At 36.4% G+C, this 18,223-nt stretch overlaps 1 protein-coding gene and 2 long non-coding RNA genes across 3 annotated transcripts; 1 reads left to right on the top strand and 2 right to left on the bottom strand.

Annotated features, from left to right (window-relative positions):
- The first annotated feature begins 1,466 nt into the window (after positions 1-1,466).
- Positions 1,467-2,158, top strand: LOC114826353 (uncharacterized). The gene is made up of 3 exons (XR_011583875.1): positions 1,467-1,578; positions 1,658-1,777; positions 1,888-2,158. It is a non-coding gene; the product is annotated as an uncharacterized lncRNA (long non-coding RNA).
- A 536-nt stretch (positions 2,159-2,694) lies between these two features.
- Positions 2,695-12,180, bottom strand: LOC139198147 (uncharacterized). The gene is made up of 12 exons (XM_070826412.1): positions 11,763-12,180; positions 10,170-11,552; positions 7,185-10,058; positions 6,667-6,722; positions 5,936-6,209; positions 5,732-5,831; positions 5,511-5,635; positions 5,358-5,439; positions 5,142-5,274; positions 4,385-4,436; positions 3,155-3,680; positions 2,695-2,725 (listed from the first exon to the last, which is right to left on the bottom strand). Exons 1-12 carry the CDS (start codon positions 12,178-12,180, stop codon positions 2,695-2,697), a joined length of 6,054 nt encoding a protein of 2,017 aa, XP_070682513.1.
- A 2,269-nt stretch (positions 12,181-14,449) lies between these two features.
- Positions 14,450-17,764, bottom strand: LOC114826352 (uncharacterized). Its single transcript, XR_003775164.2, has 2 exons — positions 17,656-17,764; positions 14,450-15,088 (listed from the first exon to the last, which is right to left on the bottom strand). It is a non-coding gene; the product is annotated as an uncharacterized lncRNA (long non-coding RNA).
- Between the last annotated feature and the right edge of the window lie 459 nt (positions 17,765-18,223).

The following is an 18,223-nucleotide window of genomic DNA, read 5'->3' as shown; positions in this document are numbered from 1 at the left end:
TACTATGGCTGCGTTGGCATATTTGAGATTTGACTTCAGTATTCCTGTTGGCCTCCTTAGTTGTGATCGTGGAAACGATACTTCCACTTCACTAGGTCTAACTTCTTCAGTTTGCCAATGACTCTTAGGTACTTCTTGCTTGACATCGTCACCATTAAGCAATTCCTTGAGCTCATCTAGACTCGTTTGGGTTTGGGCAACTTGGTTTCCCATTTCCTCATGCAACGTATCTTCAATCTCTCTTGAGTCAGGGAACACCTCATTTTCTGAGCACCACCAAGAAGATGCTTCAGCGTCCCATTCTTCCTCCATAGCTAGATATGCTACGGCATCCCAGTCATCTTCACTTTTATTCTCTGAGTTGGCAACGTTACTCTCTGCGGGCTTTTTGAACCAGCAATCCTTTGCCATATGGCCCTTCTTTCCACAATTGTAACACTTGCCCTCAAAACTTTTATTATTCTGGGACTGACCATGGTTGCCATGATACTTCGGAGCTCCCCTTGGTTGAGAACTCCCTTCTCCTTGATGACCTTTTGCCTTGTCACCATTTATTTTAGATCCACCATGAGCACGCTGCTTAAAGCTACCTTTAGTTTTGGTGTAGAGTGCTTCCTCCTCACCTCTTAACGAGACCCCTCCCATTTGCTTTGCCAAAGCTTCTTGATCGGCAAGCAAATTCTCAAACTCAACAAGTGATGGTTAGGTCGGCCATCCTTGTACAGCGGCAATGAAGCCTTGATATTCGGGTCTCAATCCATTGATAATTATTCTTTTTATCCTGGATTCTACAATGGCAGCACTAGGATCTAATTCAGAAATTTCACGGCAAATAGACTTTACCTTGTGGAAATATTCGGCAATCGTCATGTCTCGTTGGGCCACCGATAACAACTCATTCTCGAGAAGCTGGAGTCTTGTATCGTTCCTCTTTGAAAAGAGTGTGGCGAAGGTGTCCTATGCTTCTTTTGGTGTCTTGGCTTTCCGTATGTGCTCCAACATGTCATCCTCGACTATGGTTTTTAGGGCAAACATGGCTTTCCCTACCTTGATCTTCCACTTCCGCAGAGCGCCGCTGGTGTCTTCTTCTGGCTGCGTAACTTCATTACCGTCGATGACATCCCAAAAATCTTGGCCTTGTAGGTAAGACTCCATACACGTCACCCATGTGTTGTAATTTTTGTTGTTCAACTTTTGATTCCTCCAACAACTTGAAGATCTCCCATCGTGTCGACAGAACTTCGATAAGCCGAACAAGATTAACGAATAATCTTGCGAAGTACTAAACTTCTCACGATTCTCAAAAACTTCACTAGAGACGGTTCCTGATCGTACAGCTCTGATACCAATTGTTGGGGAAAAATTTAGAGTACACAACTCTAACACAAGTGTTGGAGAGACAACACAAGTAAACAAATTACTTGTATTACACACACAAAATATTACAACACTCACAAGGACACAACTTTAGAAGTTACTAGGAAATAAGCCCGCACGTTGCTGCGGGAACCAACTGTTTCAGGCGTAACTGCATGAAGAAGACACATTTCAAGCGTAACTGCATGAATAAGACACAAAGTCAGTAAGTAAAGCTCAAATTTTTAACAGTGTTATTTTAACAACAATTTTGAGTCCTACTGAATTCTATGTCCAATAGGAATTTAATTGCTTTTCTATACCATGGAGTGGTGCCGAAAGATTATTTCATGGAGTTACTGATGAAAGATCTGGAAAATACTCAGTGGTGTTTTTTGCAATAGGCGTGCAGCAGCCAAAAGTAAGGTTATATTTCTATCTATTTAAATGGCTGCCATATTGTTGTTTTTATACATGTGTACGGATTATATAACATCCTATTAAATTTTTGTTTCTTTTCACTATTTCTAGTTCCTTGATGGGTTTCGTTCCTTCCATGTTCTGTATTTCCAATTGCCTTAAGCTACGGCGGGATGGATGATGATTACAACACGTTTAAGTTGATGTCTTCTCATATTCGTGTAGAAGAATCATATTTGCAACATCGTTTGTCATTCTTGAAGAAAGAGGAAAATATTAGTTTTAAAAAAGGGAAAATTTCTAGTGCTCAGAGTTATATGTTGATGGGAACCACTGATCCAACAGGAACTCTAGAAAAGAATAAAGTTTGTGTTCTTCTGTATGTACAATTTCTGCCATTTTTTTAATCCCTCCTGTTACACAATTAGTAGGATGAAAGTGAATGTTCAAGTACTTGTTTAAGCAGCTAACTTCCGAAGCACAAATATTAAAAGCAAAAAATATGCAAAAAGGTTGTTACCATAAGAAACTGAAGAAACAGAAACAACATGCAGTTAACACTTTGTTTGCTCCTGCAGTTAAGATGGTTAAATATATGTGTTGCAAGCTAGCCACTTGTTTTAGCATTAAGAAAAAACATTTCCGAAGCACAAATGTTAAAAGAAAAAAATATGCAAATGGGTTGTTCCCATAAGAAACTGAAGAAACAGAAGCAATATGTAGTTGACAGTTCGTTTGCTTCTGCAGTTAAGATGGTTAAATATATGTCTTGCAAGCTAGCCACTTGTTTTAGCACTAACAAAAAACATTAAAAAGTGTTTCATTCTTGTTCCAGCACCTAAGTTTTTAAGCACAAATTTCCAACCCAAAAAACATGTAGCACATCCTGTAGCACTCGATGATGAAGATTGTGGGTGTTCACTTTTTCTGAGATCGGACATCTTCCACACTATAGCAAAAACACATAAATAATAATTTAGCAGATACTGCCATCATTGATATTGTGTAGATGTGGGTGTGAAAAACAAATTATAATTTACCTATCTTTGGTTTTTTTGGCCTGAGTTTTTGTCTTGAGTGCGGCTATCGGTACTTTGTCGGCCGGTTCAATTTTGGGGACAACCAGATTGTGGAATTCTCTAGCAATTCTTGCAGAATTGGTTGTGTCTGTTTGCTAGGGGCGAGGTTTTTTGCTGTTAATGAAGGTAAATTTTATAAGGTTAAAGAGAAACATGATAGCCATGGAGAAGAGTGCGAAAGAGTGGTGCAAAAAGTTTTGTAGACAGTTTTTCATGATTGGCTAGATTTACACTGAAGAGAAGCAAGTATAATTATTAAGATTGACACATGACAACATTTATTGTCAGGAAAACTTTACCTGTCAGGTTTGTCCGTTTGATCAGGGAACAATACTCTCTTTGAAGTTATGGCGGGTGCAACTGATTTGGGTTGTTGATCTGGTTGTTGGGAAGGTGTCAATGGGGCGGGGGTTGCTTGATTGGTAATTTGTTTGCCTAGACTGGTAGCGGGTGTTTGTGGTATGACTGAGGCAATTGTTGGGTTGGAGAGCGGTTGGTCTTCAACCAGTCCATTAACGATGAAGTCTGTTTTTGCAAAGTCGGTGTTTTGCTTTCCAAAAGAGAGTTGAAATGTTTTTGAGTTGCCGACCAAATTGTTAAGAATTGGTGGCACCACGAAAGGGTCCTCGTGTCCGTTCTCTATCACCAAAGTGTAGCAAGAAACGCCAAGCATCTTTTCGGCTTGCCTTCCTATCATGAGGAAGTTGTGTTGGTTCGTGTTATCTTCGACAATCAGATTGATCTTGAACCTGTGCAAGAGGAGGATATTTTGTGTTAGACAATCATACATTCTAAGCGAAAGTTGGTAACCAAAATGGAGAGGTCCTACAATATCCATTTCGTCACTGAACTTATTGAATTCAACATACCAGTTAACTTTAAACTAAAGAAAGTGTGCTACAATATTTAAAAGCGGTCATATGACAATAGCTGAGAAAACAACCATTCCTCCTAAGTGGTGTAAATTTTATTGACTTATTACATCAAAGCAGCATTCACGTATCATCATTATGGTTGTTTTGGAAACTCTTAAGTTTCTTCTTTAAAGGTGGGAAAAACACTATAGGTGTAGAGTATCCTAAACACATTATAGCAGGAATATTTACGATAATGTCACTAATACACTCCCAAGGGTCAAACAGTAGTCAAAGTATAATGGAGATGGAGACCACTGTAAAGTTATTTGTATGCACGCATTTTAGATCATGAATCAAAGACCAACATATGCATGAGAGTGAATGCAAAAATATATGTTGGTTGAAGAAAGCTGTGTGCTCGTCACATGTTCTACCTTCTCGTCGCATAAAATATCATAGATATAAAAGCATTATTATGTGTGAATTTGATAATCATAAGAATTTCAAAAAGGACTCAACAACTTAATATAACCGTTAGACGTAAAATAGATGCAAAAGATTATTACCATGGTTCGGGTAATTTGTTTATCAAACCATGTTCGTTGCACTGAAATGATCCAGACATCTTCTTTACAACTTTATGGCAGGATGGGCAAGAGTTGTACCACCAACCTCTGGCCAAATCGAAGTCAACAACAGTCGCTTTGCATGTGAAACTTGCATTCTGTTATTGAAACATAGGTTTTAAAATGATCATCGACATTTAATCATCACCTTGGAAACATGGTGTATAAACGAATACACACTCTGTTATACTTTTAATATCTTGGTTATTGGAAGTTATCAACAACATATTTGTGGACTGCTTGTTCACTTTGATTGTTTCTCCTATTCATGTTAGTTATTATTCTAAAGCCTATGTTTACATAAATATTAAGCGTGATAACCATAAAGAAAAGGTATCTGATAGCTTAATGAACTTTACATGTTGCATTTGACTTTTCTTTTGAGATGTCTTAGGGGTATCATATTTTCATTAATCATTTAAGCATCGCTTTGGAAACATGGAGTAAACACGAATAGGCACTCTGTCATACTTTTAATATCCTGGGGGTATTGCACGTTGGCAACAGCATATTGGTGGACTGCTTGTTCAGTTTGATTGTACTTCTCATTCATGTTAGTTATTATTCTAAAGCCTATGCTTACATAAATATTAAGCATAATAACCATAAAGAAAAGGCATCTAATAGCTTAATGAATTTTACATCTTATATTTGACTTTCCTTTTGAGATATCTTAGGGATATCATATCTTCATTGATCTTGATATTAAATAATTGATTTCATTCCGGGGCATTATAATTGTTGGTATGTTTTTTTTGTAACAGTTTGAAATTTTTGTAACAGGTTGGTAATGAGAGACTAACCTTGTGCAACGTAGGATCAAGTAAAAGCAACTCGTCTATCGTTTTTGGTTCAGAAGCAGCACCAATAGCATGCCTTGTATACATGTCAGTTGAGCTGGGCAAGATCCGCATAGGTGATTTTAGATGCTCAAACCTATTTTTTGCATGTTTTGGGTGAGAAAGATTAAACTAAAAAATATAAATGCAAAAGTTCTTAAAGAAGGGTTGTTTATTTACCTGCGCTTGTATTCAGAGAGTTGTGGAATGTCCGGATTGAAAACATAAACGGTTGATCCTGTGCTTCCAAGAACAGGCTTTCCTATAGATAAAAAGAGAATAATGAACAAATTGAAACTTTAAGCAGTTTAATAAAGCATGTCGGGGCATGACCTTGGTATTGTTTAACTTTGAGGCTTGTTAAAGCAACAAACACGGGTGGCAATAACGATTGTATTCCACTGTCCTCAAAATTTGTCGCAGTCTCTCCCCATAAGGTGATCCTTACTGTTTCACCCCTGTAAATAATTAAGAAGGTGTTAGTCAGTTATACGTTACGTCTACGGTGTCATATGTGAAAATTGTAATCAGAGTTTAACGCATATAGAAATAACCTGATATTTTGGAGATTAAGATTTCTCTTCTTTGCAATTCTTGTGCGTTGGATGGTTACCTCTTCAATTGGCTGCACAGCCGTCAAGCAACCAAATATATCTATAGACGATGTTCATTAGCGAGAATGAGTGTGCACCAAAGCCAACAAAAAAATTAAAATGATTCTCATATTTTGGAGTGGCGCTTAAGAGTAAATTTGTTACCTGTAAGTTCAACATCCCTATCGATTTTTTCGTAAAGCTGCTCAAGCTCAATTAAATTGAACCAATGCATCGGGATTTCCTCGCTTGTTTTGTCAATAGGAACGATTGTGGTTTTGCTGTTCAATTCAATTATGGCAGCATGAGGGACAACCTTGCTTGATGTCCTGTTGTGAACAACACGAAATTTGTTGATTTCGTATGCTTCGCCAACCCTTAGATGGTTAAAAAAATATTGCATGTCTCGACTGTTCATGGTTGCATGAACCGCATCCCCCTTTCAGAAGAAGAAAAATAAAATCAGACAGTATACTAAATGAGCAGGAGAACATTTAACGCAAAAGGTTATGGAACCACGTAAGAAGTAAGCGTAGCATAGTGGTTCCTACAGAGATAACATGTAAGATCATATGGAAGATAATAGAGAAGATTACTTTAAGAATGAAATTCGCAGCAATTGAAGCAACTTTGTAAATATATATTTAGTTTCATTTGTACAGGTAGGAAAAAAGAAGAAAATAAATTAAGGAAAAGAATAGTTGGTAGTTGATACTCAGCTTCGTTTGTTCAGTTAAAAAATCTTCCTCAAAAATAACAAAATATAATCTCTCTAGTGAAATATAAAGAGAGCCGAATTGTGTATGGTGTACCATGAATATTTTTGTTAATAATGCAATTTATTTTAAGCCATGCTATTATAGGGAAAAAAAATGGAATTTTGATTTGTTGTTCACCTGCATGAACTGGTTAAATGCAGCCTCTAAATGAATGTCGAGGGCTAACATTGAATCTAGCAAAACAATTCGCCAAATATTAATTATGCAGAAATGATGTATAATTGTGTAGAGGATTTGGTTCACGAACTTTAAGATAAGTTTGATCACAAAAGTGTGCTGTAATAATTGTGTGCACATTTTGATACACGAAAATAGTAGTGTTTGACGACAGGTTAAAAGGTGTAAGAATCTTACTTGTTTATCAACAAATACACAATCAAGACTTGTAGGTTGAGGATCATTTCCGATGCTCTTCGTGACCCATATCCTACAAACCCTGATCTGGAGTTTGTTTCCTGGTTGGTACGGCGTCAGAAAACTAATTGGCATCGCATCCATTAATCTAGCAAAAGATGAAAAATTTAGAAGCAAATTAAATTCAACATTGAATAGGGTGATTTATGAAAGAAATGGTGGAGCCATGTTTACAAACAAAAAAAATAACAAAGGGACAAAATGTGAACATAAACGTATACCTGTATGTAAATGTTTCAATACATCTTTATAAACAATGTTTTTTGTATAACCGTAAGGCATGTCACTATTGTGAGCAATAACAATTTTGAGACCCTTTTTTGAGGTGACCCTGGATAGCGCAACATAGAGTTGTCCATGAGAAAAAACAGTCTGCGATAGAAACAAACCAACCATTTTCAAGGATTGTCCTTGACTTTTGTTGATTGTCATTGCATAACAAATTTTTAGAGGGTATTGTCGTCTTCGCACAGTAAAAGGATATTTATGCTGAGATGATTCAGTAATGATCCTGGGGATATAAACTCTTTCGCCAATGTTGCTTCCCGTCATGATTTTTGCTTGTACAACTCTGTCGTTCAATTGTGTTACAACCAATCGTGTTCCATTACACAGCCCTTGACTTTGATTTAAATTTCTGATCAACATCACTGGGGCACCAACTTTCAAAGACAACTTGTGGTGCGGCAAACCAGGTAAATCAAGTTGGTTTAGAAATTCTATTGGATAAAGCATATCTAAATTTTCAGAATTTTCTGTTGCAGAAGACACCGAATCAAAACTGAGATAAGTATGACGTTCGCCAGGTACTATACCCAACACAAAATCGTTGATTTCAGTTGCTGTATCATTTCGTGGCGTCACAATAGCTCTTTCTTTCAGATATGAGACATCTCGGAAATTTGCTTTGAAATTTGTATACACAGCTGAAACCATGGCTTTGATGGGATCGTCATCAAAATGGATAAGGAATTGGTTTGGAAATTCGACCCAAGAGCTTTCTTCATCAGCTGAAGATATAGATTTGGCAACAGTACCATTTCCAATATCTAGTATCCACTTTGCAAAATCAGCGAGTTCTTTTTTTTCCACTTCGTTCAGACCTGTTTTCGAAAGCCTCATGTTTTGTTTAAGGAAAAATATAGTTAAATAGGACCAAAGGTATGAACTCGTAAATGAAGCTTGAACGATGTCAGCAACACTTCCGCTTGGAACAACAGGAAGAATTTGCCTGAAATCACCTCCGAAAAGAATTGGTTTACCTCCAAATGGCAAATGGTCAAAGCCTGGTTTTGACCCTTTAAGAACATCACGAAGGGATCTATCTAGAGTTTCAAAACACCGTTTATGATTCATGGGGGCTTCATCCCAAACAATAAGAGTAGCGTCAGTGATTAGTTTTGCAAGATGAGTCCCTTTTTTAATTTCACAAACCGAACAATCAGTGATGTTGATAGGAATTTTAAATCTAGAGTGAGCCGTCCTTCCACCAGGAAGCAAGAGGGAGGCAATTCCAGATGAAGCCACCGCTAAAACAATTTGATTTTGGGATCTAATTCTAGTTATGATGGTGGTCCACAAAAAAGTCTTGCCTGTTCCACCATGACCATGCACAAAAAATAGGCCAGATCTATTGTTGTCAATCGTCTCCATGACGCTGTCATAAACTAATTTTTGCTCCTTATTTAATTGGCCGATCAGGAGTGAGTGCTCTTGTTTTAGTGAGTTAGCATCATAATTTAACTCTTCTCTCAAACTCCTAGCTTTAAGTCTATCCATCATTAGATTATTCGGTTGTGGTAGGTGATGCTTTGATAGAGAACTATTTGAAGCTGTAAACAACTTTTCTAACTCGTACAAAAGCGAATTTCTAAGTTCATCCTGATATTTAGAAAGATCTTGTAGCCCAAAAGCGTTATGCATGTTCTTGGAAATGTCATCGCACATGGTTTTCCAATTTGCTTCAAACAAAGCTGATGGATCAGTGACATCACAAAAGAGCACCAACGTGACAAACAATTGCCTCAATTGGAAAGATGATGCAGTGATAACTGCTTCTAACATAGCGCTATTCCATTCCCTATCATCTCCCAATAAACCAAGGGACATGCATGCAGCTTGGAATGTGGGTTCAAGAACCTCTTTGACGGTTTTTAAATGGTCAAAACTAAAGATGCCTTTCTGGTAGTTTAGCAGCAACCTCAAATAGTATAATTCACCAGCAGCAGGGTGAACATACGCAACCCTACCTAAAGATCTGCCTTGTTTTCTACGGCTCCATTGTTTCTCATCATTTTTCCAAACATACTTCGTCGGAAATTCAACATAAGATAACTTACGTGCATCAGGATCTTGGACATTGGTTTCAAACCATTGCGTTAACATTGTTCTTTCGAGATTAGGGTGGTTGATAACATAGTTTAGATCATCGGTCTCTCTAAAAACAACATTTTGGTCAGATGGAAGGTGTACAGACAATCTTTCAACCGATGGTTCCCTAAAATGAATGTGAAACTGTAACAATCTCCAAACAGCTTCGTAAGGGCATAAATATCTACAATTTAGATAAGCCACAACCTCATCAAACTTTTCATCCTCAAAAACAGCTCTAGCCCGATCAACACCTTTAGTTATGTACTTAAAAAGATACTTGATGAGTGTTGATTGGCAGCATGATTCAACATTTATATGCGCTTGATAATTCAATAATAGCTCACGATTATAAGGGACAACAAATGCGTTATCAAGCTTGATTCCTTTTTTTAGAACAAACAAATTTTCTATATCCCGACGCTTATATGCAACGAAACCATCATCAGAAAAAGTGGTTTCACTTGTAAAAGGTTTTGGAAATTTTTTTGAACATTTGTTTTCTTTCATGCATGGTGAAAATCGATTTGCAAGACCACATGGCCCATGGATCATGTACTGTGAAACCGCATCGTACCCAACTTTGTCAACATCTGCATCAGGAATCTCAGCCGAAATGATAGAATCAACATCGTAGGGAGAATGACATTTATAATGTTTGTTCACCCAGACCAAGATATGACAATGAGGAAGACCCCGTTTTTGGAACTCCACCGTGTAAATCACTGTTTTTAAATAGAGAATGCAAAGACATCAAAACAAAACACTCTAGATATGTAATGATTAGATAGATAAACAAAGAAAGGGAAAATTTTGGCCAATAGCGATTAACTAACCTGATTCAACATCGCCAAAAGGTTTCCCTGATTTGATGAATTTAATCATATGGTTAAGCTTTGCTTTAAAAATTCGGGAGACTATATCAGGCCTGTCTTCAGGCCTACAACCAGGTTTATCACGTAGATCTTCAATAATTTCAGGCCATTTAGCATTGCAGGTGAAAGTGATAAATAAATCAGGATTTCCAAAGTGACGGCATATGGCCATCGCATCCTGATAATTATTAATCATATATCTAACGCTGCCAGTAAACGAAGTTGGCAAAATGACTCTCTTGCCAACACCAGAACTGCTTGTATTTCCTGCTTTGAGAGCTTCATGAATTGCTTTAAGATTTTCTGTTCTAAAAGAATCTTGATTTGTCCTAATAAAATCTAACCTATCTTCTTCAAGCGTGGCATATGCATCAACTAAATATTGTTGAAACAATCTACCACCTTTCAATAGGGTGTCATTTTGTCCTGGTCTATCCTGAATTTGATAACCTAGAAACGCTCTCAGTGATACTCCCCCAGTTTTTGGTTTTTTCCCTTTATAATCTGGATTCCAAGGAAGGCCCTTCTTATACCCATCTTCACTGTAGGGGAAAAGAAGAGGATATTGTAGTGCCATGTACTTAGGATGTAACTTTGTGATTCTTTGCAGGCCATGCGTCCTATGCTCCACAATGATATCTCTTTCAGTGTGGAATTCGCCGATATCCCCAACTATCAAGCCACCTATCTCGTCACACGCCGGCAAATTATATTGTGCATCATGGTTAGCCTGTGCACCGTATAAACGCAAACATAAATGACTTGTGGACCCTTCATCAATCATATCTCTAGCGAGTCTAAAAATCTTAACGACCTCATTACAGTCGTCTAGCATTTTAATGAGGCCATCAACAACATGATGGTCGAGTTTTTCAACCGTTTCTGATCCACTAAAACAACCAATACGATTACTGACTTCATTTTGAGTATCATGAATGTATAGTTGTGCAAATTTAGGAATTTCGCCCTCCAGAGGCAATAAAGAACCCATCAAATGATGGACTTGACCATTAATTTTAAAAACATAAGGACCCCGACCCTTGTTGATTGATGCATCGACTTTGGCTCCCATTGATGTTAATGCCATCATTGAATTATACGATCTAATATTTGTTTTAAATTGCAAGCTGTTTCGAGAATTTTTGGGATTCAACAAATCATCCAAATAAGGAGGGGTGGGTTTAACGCGTGGGAATTTTACTTTTTGACTCATGCAACACGTGGTGAACTGCAAGGTAGAAGATGAAGCATTCTTGGCGGACTGTTCTGTAGACCAAAACAGAGCACCGCAATATTGACATTGACAATTTCTTAAGCCAAAATCAACATATTCTAGATCAATCCCTATAAAAACAAAGATTAACATAAGCATTCATCAAATCGACAACCTTAAGTTAACTGATGGAGGAAACTTAACTTTTGAAATTAGTAAGAATGAGAATAGAGTTATGTTGAAAGATTGCATACTTTTTCTTTTTTTTTGATAGTTGGCTTGTCCGGTTATCAGCAGGTTCAAGCCAGAATGATTGGTTTGAGCATGAATGGCTAACAAACTGTGCTCATTGGCACGATCAGCAAGGAAAACCGGTACAGAAATCTGATGAGAACTTGTCCCAGGTTCGAAATGTGGGTTAAAAACACCACGGATGGGAATATTTTGTTTTAAAGCTGATGCAAATGTTTGGGGAGGGCTTTCTTGGTTGTTCAAAGATGTTGAAACATCATTATCTTGATCGTCGTAAGCGGTGGGAACATCTTGCAACTCTGAATTATTGAGATCACCATCCGCAACAACCGCATCCAAATAGGCACGTTGAATTTCAACGGCCCTTCTAGGTCGCCTTATTCGTTTAGACATAAAACTATACAAAGGGGAAAAAAACAGAAACAGTAGCGCACTCTTTAATAAAAGCAACACATCAACGAAAGAACCATCTAAACCAAATGACATCAGCAGCGAGCTATAACCCATTAAAGCAAGGGGTGATTGAAAACACAAACACATTCTAAACATAACAGTAAAAACACAATCATAATGAGATTAGATTAGAACAAAGAATAGAGAAACTTAATATGCGGCTGTCTTCTTGAATAGCGTTGTTTCCCGTTGAAACGGTAAAAGGTATGAATAAAGCATGCAACGATTGCTAAAAAAATAGCGATAAAGAAGACGAACATAAAGATCAAACAGCAAAGCAACCATAAGGTCTCAAAAGAGCAAACAGAAATGAAGAAGGTGATGTTCCTTAAAGGTGCAGAAATCTAACCTATATAGAGACGGGATTGTAGCTGGGCACAAATCCTACTGAGCAGTAATGCAAGATTGCAACGATTAAAACAAAAGTTGTAGAACCTACAAAAAGGAAGAGAAAATATAAACCCATATATAATTGGAACGACGTATGTTTTAATACTTTAAAGAAATGACATGCATCAAAAGCCTTTAGGTTAGCAAAAGCTTTTGGGTTAGCAAAAAAAAAATGAATTGCCTGAAATAGAGACGATCAGGATTTAAAACGTTTAAATTTTGTCCTAGGTTGACTAATTAGATGCAAAAGTGAGACAGCATGAACAATTTAACACCGAGAAAGACCAACAATACTAAAGCACAATCGAGCTAATAATAAAAAAAGCATATAATGCAAAAGAATAACAACAGGGCAAAACACTTTTGGTTGATCTTACAACAGGCTAACAGGATAAAATAAATCACCAGATATTGCAACCATGACAAAGTCCGGAAGGCAAGATAATGGACTTTTGCTCTAGCTAAAAATATATTAGCATGTGTTACAAGCAATGTAATGTTGTGATGTAGTTTCATTCTTTTTCACAAAGCTCTCAATTTGGACTCTTATGAAATGTTGAGCTTGATACAAATTATTAATGATAGAAATACTCTAGCATGTTTTGAGTTTAAGCGCATCACTTAACAATGCCAGCTCATCTATAGATTGACTAATTGTAATTCATGACGCAGTTTTTATATACTTACACGAATAAAAACCGACAAAGCATGTAAAATCAAATTGATAGTAAAAGAATTAGGTAAATCCATTCAACAACTACTAATCAAATTGTAAAAGTGAGATATGCGTTTTTCTAGGTTTAATAAAAGCACCAAAGTAAAAGGTTTTTATATGCGTTATGAGAAAAATTCATTACGGCACCAAAAATCGTTGCTGAAAGCAAAGGCAAAAAAAGCAAGAGCCACACAATTGATGCTCTTCATCATCGTGGGGTAAAACTCTAGCTAAAGAACATGCCGCACCTACTTGGGGGATAGGCAAGGCAGGAGAAGATACCACTCCAGCATACGAACAAATACCGCCAGAGAAGATACCGTATCTGTTTGGGGGAAAAGTGGAGAAGCCACCATTTCTGCCTGGGAGGCAAGTAAAGCAAGTGAAAATGATACATCAACCGTGGTGATTTTGAACAGTATGCTCCAGGATCAAATGATTCAGGTGTTGAATCCTCGTAAATGTTGATATGAGATCCATAGGCATTTGAATAGAACACTAATGGGGCGGGTCGTGTGGAATTATGATGTGTTTGTAGTACTATTTACAAATACAATGACACTTATAGACACTCCGGCTATTTTTGAGTTCGTGTTGGTTTGTGTCCGTAGTGTGTAACGTATGCATTTATAGTTTAATCCATATATTTTCACATGCTGCTATATGCTCTGTTTTTAATAAAAAAAATTAAATTTTAAAGATGGAGACATGCAACACGAAACCTACAATTAGATCTGGATCACAAAATGGCAAAAAAAAATATCCTAATCTAAACATCTGTATACTAAAACCCCATTTAAGCAGCCATTAACATCTGATCCAGTACTTCAGCGACTCACCAACCCGCCATACCGTCATGTCTCATCCCCTCTCCACCACTGACTAAACAAACTAAAGGTGCAATTGGATAACAAATCCACTCAATTTTAGCAACCTTGCTACATACATTGGCTTTGTTCAGCATGAGACGATATAAGCAAAGGAAAAAGTCGATGACAAGAGAGGCCAGCTCACTATGAAAACTAAAACATCAAGATAGCAACGGCTTTAAAAGTGTAGAACCAGCAAAGAAGCATCAGCTAAAAGATCCTATCAACAACAACATAAATGGCATAAAAAATAAAAGGAGAGAAAAAAAATCCCAGCACGATAAGGTTGTTGCTAGGAAAAATCATTTATCAGTGAGATAGAAGTCTACCAAAAAGGTGCAAAGAAGAGTGTGAACAACAGTTTATCCTTAAAAGAATATAAGGGTCAGCAAAATACATTCATCAGCAACATAGAAGTTGACCAAAAAGGTGGAAAAACAGAGTATTAACAACAGTGTATCCTTAAAACGGTTAAAGGCTTATCTGTTTACATTATTGCCCTTATGACCGAACAAAAAAAGTTTACATTGCCCTTATCTTATCTAAAGACCCACCCCTTCTCTAGACATTTAAAACTCCAAAGGCCGTTGCGGCGGAGGCAAGCAAGAGCAACAAAACTCCAACCTTTTTCCAGCTAGCAAACCTGTGGATGCCATTGGAAAACCCCAAAAAGCGTTGTGAAAGTGTTTTATCCAGCGGAACTTTTTCTTTCGGCGGATTACTACGATTTGCAGGTGGATACATAGTATGGACCACCAATTTGTTTCGGTTTGCACCCCTACCATAAACACGCAAACCCATCCTTGTTTTTTCTATTTTCACTGAATTCTTTGTACCAGGTCCCGGGGCAGTGTCAGAATATCTCACTAATGTCCCTCGATTTTGTTCATCGTGTCGAGCCTTAACCAGTTGCCTTAAATTTTTTACAAAAACTCCTCCTAGAATCTGTTGTTCTCTTCGATTGATCTCTTGTACCATTTTATTTACCCTGAATCAAAATTTAAATATAGCGTCAATATTTCTGTTTTTTTTGAAGTATCTTTAAGCTTGTGAGTTGAAGAATAACACCATGAAAAACTTAACAACTCACATTAATAAAGTAAAAATATAAGATTACCAAAAGTTACATATAAATTTAAAAAAAAACACAATCAAAAAGCATTTTGACAGTGTTTTAGATCAAATTTTGAAGTTTTAGCCGATAAAGAAAATACATAACCTAAGTATTTATGAGTTAATGATACTTGTAGTTTTAATGTTAATAGCCATGAATTTTTCTGAACATCTTAGTTGCATTCATGCATTGTTAAAAGGTTACTCATTTTCCTAAGTATAGAAGTTGTGAATTTTTTTTTTTAAAATGTCTAGTTCGTTGAGAGAGCGCAGTTGTGAACAACACATGTTAAAGAACTTCGGGAAGATGAGATAGTTCATTATTAGAAAACCTAACGAAAACACCAACCAAACAATAACAGAATCACAGACTGAATTGTACAAACAAAATTTAAAAAAAAACAAACAAACCATCCAACCTCTGGACAATGAGAGGATTACAAAGACAACCAAGAATGAGAGCAAAGCAGACAGCAGACAAATAACATAAAGCGATCGAACCAAACAGTTAATTAAAAAAGAATCATAAAGATAAGAAGTCTGAAACGGAAAGAATGGGAAAAGACCATATTTAAGTTCAGGTGACATATGAAAGTCTTGATTCAAATGTGATTTAAATATAAGCAAAAGAATAGACGCATATCATTTGTATACACACACCACCATCTGCATAACCAACAACTTCAATGAATTTGCACAGAATTCCAAACTCTAACCCTAAACCACACCCACCTTCTAAAATCTCGAAATAATAGAATGCAAGTGGAAATTAAATTTCAAAAACTCTCATTTCCACATCACAATTAACCACTGCAACTATATATTTTGCAACCAGAAAAACGATAATAGTTTCTTATTTTATACGTTTATAAATCTCTTAGGAGAAATGGAGTTAAAATAATATAAATTAAATGAAAACTTGAACAAATATTTCAAACCAACGAAAGTTTTGTTTCACCTGTCAACACAGATTACATAGTAATGCATTAGCTAATTGTAACAATTGGGAAAAACCACTTGAACAACTAAAAAACTCAGTTTGGTCCAAAGCTATAACACAAATCCTAATTTGTTCTTTGCTGATGTTGCTAATTCTATGATCAAGATGGGGAATATTAGTCCTCTTACAGGTACAACCCAAAGTATGTGACGACTGGTGAGTGTGTGTGTGTATGTGTGTGTAGTGAAGCGTTCACTTGAGATGCTTAAGATAATATTCGAGCAAACTCTGGCCTCAAGGTTTTACTTACCTCAAACCTAGCCTTGATGTTCTCTTAATTCACTGTTTATTAACATGGCTAAAATCATTTTCATTTGCAAATGCAATATGATATTAAGTGTGCTGCTACGTCTACTCATATGTTCTATGGAGCATATGAATTCTACTCAATACCCTAACATTACAGCGAAAATTAATTGATATTATAAAGAAGTTGAGACTTTACCAAAGCAGCAAGGTAGCGGTTGCAAAATTCAGAGGCTAAAGCTTTCACTTTGTTTCGACTTGCAAAATACCAAAAAAGATATTTACAATCGAGGAAAGAAAACACATTTCACTAAAGAATGCACTTCAGCCATTATCAAATTGTCAACTGAGCGAAACGCGTAAAACCATACACATATACACAGCCGAATTCTATTCTTTTCAGCAGTTCCAGGTAAAAAAACCAATCTCCCTACAGAAAATCAACGAAAACAAACGCTGGTCGTATGACTCTTAGGCCTAGTCAAATGATCCTATTCCATATCCAAATGGGTTTTCTTAAAAAAACCAATCTCTCAGTTATCCTTTTCTTTTCTTCTTTCAAAAAGTCAAATCAAGACCAAAGTTTCACAGATAATGTATACCCAGAAAAATAAAAAGCAAAATTAATGTATTTCAGAAATGGACATCGGGTGGATGTTGAACCTTTAAAATCTGTAAACCCAGCGAATCAAATGAGTAAAGAAAAAGAAATCGAAATCCTACTGTTCTGAATTCATTCTTCTGTTTGCTAATCTAAAGATGAAGGGAAAGTTATCATAATTTCACCATGCAAGATTTCGCTATGCCAGATTTCATTTGCAGGCACCAAAACACGCGCAAAATTAAAGTTGGGGTCTTCATACTCTATTGGGTATCTGAAGTCATGTGAAAGCTCGGAAATAACCAAACTAACATCCAATTTAGCACACACCTAAGAAAAACTTAAGCAAGAAAATATATCCAACTGCTCAATCAATAATCAAACACGGTAATACAATCATTGAAAAATTTTCAATCATTTATCAAAATTGAATTAATAAAATTGAATGTTGGGGTCAAAATAAAAAAAAAAATTAATTTAATTATAGTTAACTAATCAAGGTTAAGATTAATGAAAAAGCTTGAAAGTCTCATATCTAAAATTACACCTTAGGCTGCAAGTTGAATCAAAACCATGGAAGATCAAAACCACTAACCTTAAACACAGAGGTCTTCGTAGGCTTCAAAGAAAAGTCACCAACTCGAAAAATCCAATCTCCTGAAATCGAAAACAAAATCATATTAACCATCATCACCCAGAATCCAAAGCTCAACAGCTTGAATCAACGTTCGAATCATATATGACATCTTGTTTCAATTTCCATACATGAGTTCATTACATGCACAAATGCAGCGTTTGGTGTGTGAGAAAAACAAAAGAAAACCCTTTTGAAAAGGTTTTCTTTCATTGAACAGAAAGATGAAAGTAACATTTCACCACGACTATGTTAATTGAATACAAAATTATTTTTGTGATTATTAATTTAGTATGGATAAGGATTAAGGGTTGCCAGTACATGCAAACTTTCAAGCATGACTTTGTTGTCGGAGAGGTTATGTCATGGAACCAAGTTTTAGTTTTATAGATTATGCCATGCAATCAAGTTTTACAAATACGTTAATCACACAAAAAAAATAAAAAAATCTAACCTGTTCTCAACCTTGGGCCTAGTGCTATATCGTTTCAACATTCACAAAATATCGGTAAGGATCTGAGTCGGAACA

Source organism: Malus domestica, chromosome 08 (genome assembly GCF_042453785.1).
Source record: "Malus domestica chromosome 08, GDT2T_hap1".
NCBI lineage: Eukaryota > Viridiplantae > Streptophyta > Magnoliopsida > Rosales > Rosaceae > Malus > Malus domestica.
The sequence above is the reverse complement of the archived record's forward strand: the minus strand, read 5'-3'. Positions and strand labels throughout refer to the sequence as shown.

Coding starts and splice junctions, on each gene's coding strand:
- LOC139198147 (XM_070826412.1), bottom strand. CDS start 12,180: ATGGGTTATAGCTCGCTGCTGATGTCATTTGGTTTAGATGGTTCTTTC. Junction 11,553..11,762: donor TGATCGTGCCAATGAGCACA/GTTTGTTAGCCA, acceptor TTGTTTTTATAG/GGATTGATCTAGAATATGTT. Junction 6,723..7,184: donor ATTGAAACATTTACATACAG/GTATACGTTTAT, acceptor TTGTTTTGCTAG/ATTCAATGTTAGCCCTCGAC.